The 7,203-nt window shown below is 48.0% G+C and overlaps 1 protein-coding gene across 1 annotated transcript; it reads left to right on the forward strand.

Moving 5' to 3' along the window:
- The first annotated feature begins 601 nt into the window (after positions 1-601).
- LOC101290604 (cytokinin dehydrogenase 7) lies at positions 602-2,281 on the forward strand. The gene is given in 3 exon segments (XM_044560570.1): positions 602-1,021; positions 1,024-1,734; positions 1,737-2,281. Coding segments are annotated over 3 exon segments (1,596 nt in total). The 5' UTR covers positions 602-681.
- Positions 2,282-7,203: the final 4,922 nt, after the last annotated feature.

Here is a 7,203-nt window from a genome sequence, read left to right on the forward strand (position 1 = left end):
TTTTATTGTTAAATAATACAAGCAAATGATGTTAGAAATTGGGTGTTAGTTTCTACTTTAACGACATGTAACATCACTTTGTTAGTCAGCATCCCTGGCAAATTAGTCCCCTCTGAAATTACCGTCGAATTCATGTAGTATGATTTTCTGTTGAAAGAATTACTTCTGACGTGGCGGTGAGTGAGAATTGGGTCAGTTTATACATGTTGTTTTATTCAAAATGAAATGGGCTGATGAGTTTTTGCCCACTATGTTGATAAAATTATACGTGTCCAGCCGATGGAGCTCCGAGTCAAATCTATGAAAAAATAATGAAATGCTTGGAGTCTCTTCGCAATAATCATTACTTAAGTACTATCCAAGTCAAAACCAAGAGATGCAGCTATCCCACTAACTTTCTTTTTTCTTAATCATGCTTTCGGCACCCTTAATTATTTTCCCCTCTAAAGTCAATACATTCAAAAGAATACTTATTAGAGAAAAAAAATACAAAGAACTCTGCACGACCTACATTTGTCAACTTCTGCGAGGCATAATGCTACCCTATAAAATGTCATCAAAGTTCTTGACCTGAAACAACACAGACGCATCAATCTTTCTCTCTACGCACCTAAGCAGCAGGCAAAGCCAGTAGCTTACAATCGTCGCAGCGCAGTTCCAAATCAGCGCCACTGCAAGGACATGGCAAGAACTCGCCTCGCAGCGTTTCTTATCGGCATGGCGAGCTTCTTCTCCGTCGTTGCCGGCCAACTCCGACCAATGCCTGCGAGTGGCCTTCCCGGTGATCTCTTTGCCCTAGGAATCGCCTCTAAAATCCGTACCGACTGCAACTCAACGGCGAGCGCGTCGTCAGACTTTGGCCGCATCATGGAGGCCGCCCCGGAAGCCGTTCTACACCCTGCCACGCCCGCCGACATCGCTGCGCTCATCAGGTTCTCCACGTCCTCGCCGGTGCCATTCCCCGTGTCACCGTGCGGGCAGGGCCACTCCGTCCGCGGGCAGTCTCTCGCTCCGGGTGGCGTCGTGTTGACATGCGCACGCTTGGGCGCGGTCACCACCGCATCAACGTGTCCACGGACTACGTCGACGCCGGCGGCGAGCACCTGTGGGTCGACGTCCTCCGCGCTACGCTGAAGCACGGCCTCGCGCCGCGCGCGTGGACGGACCATCTGCAACTCACTGTCGGCGGCACGCTCTCCAATGCTGGCATCGGCGGCCAAGCATTCCGGCATGGCCCGCAAATCGCCAATGTGCACGAGCTTGACGTGGTTACCGGGACGGGTGAGATGGTGACATGCTCACGTGACAGGAGGAATGACCTGTTCTTCGCCGCATTGGGTGGACTGGGCCAGTTCGGGATCATAACCCGGCCTCGGATCGCTCTTGAGTCGGCCCCAAAGCAGGTGCGCTGGGTTCGACTTGCCTACTCGGATGTGGTTGCGTTCATCAGAGACCAGGAGCTGCTCATTTCTAAGCATGCTAGGGAAGCCGGTTTCGACTATGTCGAAGGCCAAGTCCAGCTTAACCGGACGCTAACCAAGGGCCCCAAGTCAACGCCCTTCTTCTCCGAAGCCGATATCAACAGGCTTGCTGGCCTCGCATCCGAGACTGGCTCCGGCGCGATCTACTTCATCGAAGCCGCCATGTACTATGATGAGACGACCGCTCCATCTGTCAACCAGAAACTAGGGATGGTGCTAGCTCAACTGAGCTTTGTGCCCGGGTTCGTGTTCACCAAGATGTGACGTACTTCCAGTTCCTCGACCGCTTGCGCGTGGAGGAGGCTGTGCTTCGATCGGCTGGCGTGTGGGATGTGCCACACCCATGGCTGAACCTTTTCGTCCCCCGGTCACGCATTCTCGACTTCGACGCTTGCGTGCTCAAAGACATCCTCGGGGGTGACAACCCAGTCGGGCTCATCCTCATGTACCCTATGAACACGGCCAAATGGACCTCCCAGATGACGGCGGTGAAGCCACCCACAGTCGAGGACGTATTCTACATGGTGGGACTTCTTCGGTCGGCTCTATCCGCCGATGAACTAGAGCACCTACAGAGGGAGAACCAATCGGTGTTGGCATTTTGTGACAAGGAGGGCATCGAGTGCAAGCACTATCTGCCACACTACACATCACAAGATGGATGGCGGCGACATTTTGGGGCCAAGTGGAGCAACATCGCTCAGCTCAAGAACAAATATGATCCCCACATGATAATGTCACGGGGGCAGAGAATTTTCCCCTTGCCAACTGTGCCAGCGGCAAGCATGGCGACCACATAGTTAGTGCAGACACTGCTGACATTTCCTCCATTAGATACGCTAGTATGACTAACAATATATAGTAGAATATTTTAGTGTATAGACTGCACAAAGATTGCCTTTTGGTAGAATGTTTCCAGAATTTTGAAAATAGGAGGTAAACATTGTAAAATTTTAAATTTATACAATAGAATTTCAGAAGACGTCTCCACACTTATTTGGAAATATGTTAAAACACATCGTATATTAAATCAATGTTTCAAATTTGTTGCACCTGTTCAAGTTGTTTTGACAACTCTACATTTAGTTGGAGGGGCTAAGATTAAACTTTCAAGAACAATGTATCCACCTTGTTCCCCTTAGGTAAAATCACTTAGACCGGGCTCAAATACTCTAGAATGCTCTGAACTAACATGTAACCATATGTAAGATCATTTTCTTGGAGAGTAACAAGTCTTCAGTGACCTCAGACGGATTCTTCAGGGTTGCTCGACCACTTTGTCTATCAGGCATTGAGTGCTTCCTCACTTAGGATTCACTCGAATTCATCACGAGGATGGGGTGATAAGAAAACACTTGTCTGAATCTCACATAAAGCTGACCAACATCGTGGAGGGGTTGGCTATTTATAGGCAGGGTCGCAACTCGAGGGCAGATGTGTCTGTTGGAGTGACATTCCCACCAACATGTTGTTGCTAGCTTGCACAACGGTTGGAAATTTGAATTCTCAATTTTCTCACAGTTGAAAAAACCAAATTGATAGTTTCCTAACTCTTCAACAAGGGCGTAGGTCCTTCCAGTTCTGAGGATGCATGCACAATCCACTATCCAGGATGTGTGATCCACATCTGAAAATAATCCTCACAATGATTCTGCCACAGACGAAGATTCAGTCCATCCAATTGAGGAAGCTCGACATGCGGTGGAGGTGCAATATGGTCAGTATACTCGTGGCGAAAGGAATCCACATGAGTAGACCTTTTTTGTTAATTTTGCTATCACGCACCTATGATCGGAGGAGGTATATATGCTTCTGCTTTCCTCTGTGTTCCTTGTCAATGCCCCAGGCAGCCCGGGCCGTCCGCCGTGGCGTGGCCGAGAAATCCTCCAAAACTGTAGCGTACAGTAGATCTGCACCTCACTGTAGCATAAGCCCGGCCTGTGGCGTTATCCTATTCTGGCTCCGCCATTGTTCGTGGTGTGGTCTCTGTAGCTATGGTGGCGGGGGAAACATGAAGAGATTTGCTCGCGCCTTTGGTAGTAGGATCTTCTCATGCCTTCATGTCACTGTGGATGTAGATTTGGTTGTTGTCATAGTTGAGGTCGTCGATCTTCATGAAAAGGTTGTCCAACTTGGCTGAACTTCCGTCGAATATCTTTCGTACCTCCTTGATGGTCGCCTTGGCTGGTCCTCAAGCTTGCGGTCGATGTGCTCGTCAAAGCCGCTCCAAAGAAGCTCGTAGATGCGCCTCCCTATTGTGGTGAGCTCCTCCATCACCTCTCGTTGTCCTCGTAGCCTGTGGTGGGTGAAATGGCTATGGTCTTTCAGCGTCAAGATGTGACTCTGCATACTTGATTGTTAGCGCTAATCTTGATTGAAGCTACACCTAGGTTACGGAGCCCGATATCAAGGACGTAAACTAGGGTTACTTGCAGCAGAATTCCAGCCAACTTGCATCACCTCGGTCCAATGCAACTACAAGCCGACCAAGTGTCCCTTTTTTAGCGGCCCCATCTGTCGACCAGAAACTAGAGATGGTGCTAGCTCAGTTGAGCTTTGTGCCCTAGTTCGTGTTCACCAAGGATGTGACGTACTTCCAGTTCCTCGACCGCGTGCGTGTGAAGGAGGTTCTCCTTCGGTCGGTTGGCGCGTGGGATGTGCCACACCAATGACTGAACCTTTCGTCTCCCAGACACTGCTACCTCTTGAGCATGCGTTGGTTTTCGCTTGAAGAGGAAAGGGTGATGCAGCAAAGTAGCGTAAGTATTTCCCTCAGTTTTTGAGAACCAAGGTATCAATCCAGTAGGAGACTACACGCAAATCGCCTAGTACCTGCACAAACAATCAAGAACCTTGCAACCAACGCGATAAATGGGTTGTCAGTCCCTTCATGGCCACTTGCAAAAGTGAGATCTGATAAAGATAATAAGATAAATATTTTTGGTATTTTTGTTGGATAGATTGGAAAATAAAGATTACAAAATTAACAGCGACAGAATAGCTAGTTGACGGGAAACTAATATGATGTAAAATAGACCCGGGGGCCCAGGTTTCACTAGTGGCTTCTCTCAAGATAGCATATATTACGGTGGGTGAACAAATTACTGCCGAGCAATTGATATTCATATAGGCATCACGTCTGTGTCAAGTAGACCGAAACGATTATGCATCTACTACTATTACTCCACACATCAACCGCTATCCAGCATGCATCTAGAGTATTAAGTTCATAAGAACAGTGTAACGCATTAGGCAAGATGACATGATGTAGAGGGATAAACTCAAGCAATATGATATAAACCCCATCTTTTTATCCTCGATGGCAACAATACAATACGTGTCATTTCCCTTTCTGTCACTGGGATCGAGCATCGCAAGATTGAACCCAAAGCTAAGCACTTCTCCCATTGCAAGGAAGATCAATCTAGTAGGCCAAACTAAACCGATAATTCGAAGAGACTTGCAAAGATATCAAATCATGCATATAAGAATTCAGAGAAGAACCAAATAATATTCATAGATAATCAAGTTCATAAAGCCACAATTTATCGGGTCTCGGCAAACACACCGCAAAAGAGTATTACATCGAATAGATCTCCAAGAAGATCGAGGAGAACTTTGTATTGAGATCCAAAGAGAGAGAAGAAGCCATCTAGCTAATAACTATGGACCCGAAGGTCTGTGGTAAACTACTCACACATCATCGGAGAGGCTATGGTGTTGATGTAGAAGCCCTCCGTGATCGATTCCCCCTCCGGCGGAGTGTCGGGAAAGGCCCCAAGATGGGATCTCACGGGTACAGAAGGTTGCGTTGGTGGAAAAGTAGTTTCGTGGCTCCCCTGGATGTTTTCAGGGTATAAGAGTATATATAGGCGAAAGAAGTAGGTCGGTGGAGCTGCGAGGGGCCCACGAGGGTGGGGGCGCGCCCTCCTGCCTCATGGCTGCCTGTTGCTTCCTTGACTTCCACTACAAGTCTCCTGGATTGTGTTTGTTCCAAAAAAAGATCCTCATGAAGGTTTCGTTCTGTTTGGATTCCGTTTGATATTCCTTTTCTGCGAAACACTGAAATAGGCAAAAAAACAGCAATTTGCACTGGGCCTTCGGTTAATAGGTTAGTCCCAAAAATAATATAAAAGAGCATAATAAAGCCCATTAAACATCCAAAACAGATAATATAATAGCATGGAACAATCAAAAATTATAGATACGTTGGAGACGTATCAAGTATCCCCAAGCTTAATTCCTGCTCGTCCTCGAGTAGGTAAATGATAAAAACAAAATTTTGGATGTGGAATGCTACCTAACATAATTTTCAATGTAATTCTCTTTACTGTGACATAAATGTTTAGATCCAAAAGATTCTAGACAAATTTTTAATATTGACATAAAAATAGTAATACTTCAAGCATGCTAACCAAGCAATTATGTCTTATCAAAATAACATAGCCAAATAAAGCTTATCCCTACAAAATCATATAGTTTGGCCATGCTTCATTTTCGTCACACAAAATGCTCCCATCATGCACAACCCCAATGACAAGCCGAGCAATTGGTTCATACTTTTTAACGCGCTTCAGCCTTTTCAACCATCACACAATACATGAACGCAAGCCATGGACATAGCACTATGGGTGGAATAGAGTATGATGATAGGGGTTATGTGAGAAGACAAAAAAGGAGAAAGTCTTACATTGACGCGGCTAATCAACGGGCTATGGAGATGCTCATCGCAGTACAAAAAAAGACACATCCGTGACATTTTGGGCCAAACGAAAAAAAATTCTGTCATACATATGACACTTCTATGACGATAATTGTGACAAAACCCGGTATCATCATAGATGTGGTGGGCTCCTACTTCTATGACAAAAAATCATGACAGAAAATGGGCTTTTCGTCCTGGGCGGGCCGGAGACGCAGCTGCATGACATTCTTTGGGCCGTCCATGATGGAAAAAACTGTGGTAGAAGCGAGGGCGAGGAAAATTTCGGTGAGTTCCCGGTTACGGTGGGAGGTCGGGGGCCGAGCGATGCGCGTTTCTCTCGTACACGTACGCGCGTGTGTGCGAGGCGTTGGCTCTAACTGAACACGAGCGAGGCGTTGGGCTCTAACTGAACCCGAGTGATTGCACTGCAGGGTACGCGTTACTGAACCCGAGCGATCGATCGATGGCTGTTAACTGAACCCGATCGAGCGATTCCTTCGCTACTGCTGCTAACTGAAGCCGATCGATGCTGCCTCTGGATGAACAGTGAGCATTGCTGGGGGGTTTGGATGAACAGTTCCCGGTGGGGGTGGATGAACAGGACCCCGTGGTGTTGCCTCTGGATGAACAGGACCCCGATCGATCGAGCCGGTTGGGGCTGGATGAACAGGACCCCGTGGAGGGCAGGATGAACAGGACCACCCCGTGGAGGGCAGAATGAACAGTAGACGGTGGAGGGCTGGATGAACAGTAGCCCGTGGAGGGGTAGTTGAAAAGGAGCCCGTGGAGAGGGCTGGTTGAACAGTAGCCGGTGGAGTAGCGCGTGGTGGAGGCTGGATGAACAGGAGCCCGTGGATGAATAGTGCAGGTGGAGGCTGGAGGAGGTCGACGGTGGATGAACAGTAGCCCGTGGAGGCTGGAGGGGGTCGACGCTGGAGATGAACAGTGTCCCGTGGAGTCCCGTTTTGCGGTACGCCACACCCCTCCCTATGAACAGGACCCCCGTTTCGACCGTAG

The sequence above is a fragment of the Triticum aestivum genome, chromosome 6D (genome assembly GCF_018294505.1).
Source record: "Triticum aestivum cultivar Chinese Spring chromosome 6D, IWGSC CS RefSeq v2.1, whole genome shotgun sequence".
Classification (NCBI taxonomy): Eukaryota; Viridiplantae; Streptophyta; class Magnoliopsida; order Poales; family Poaceae; genus Triticum; species Triticum aestivum.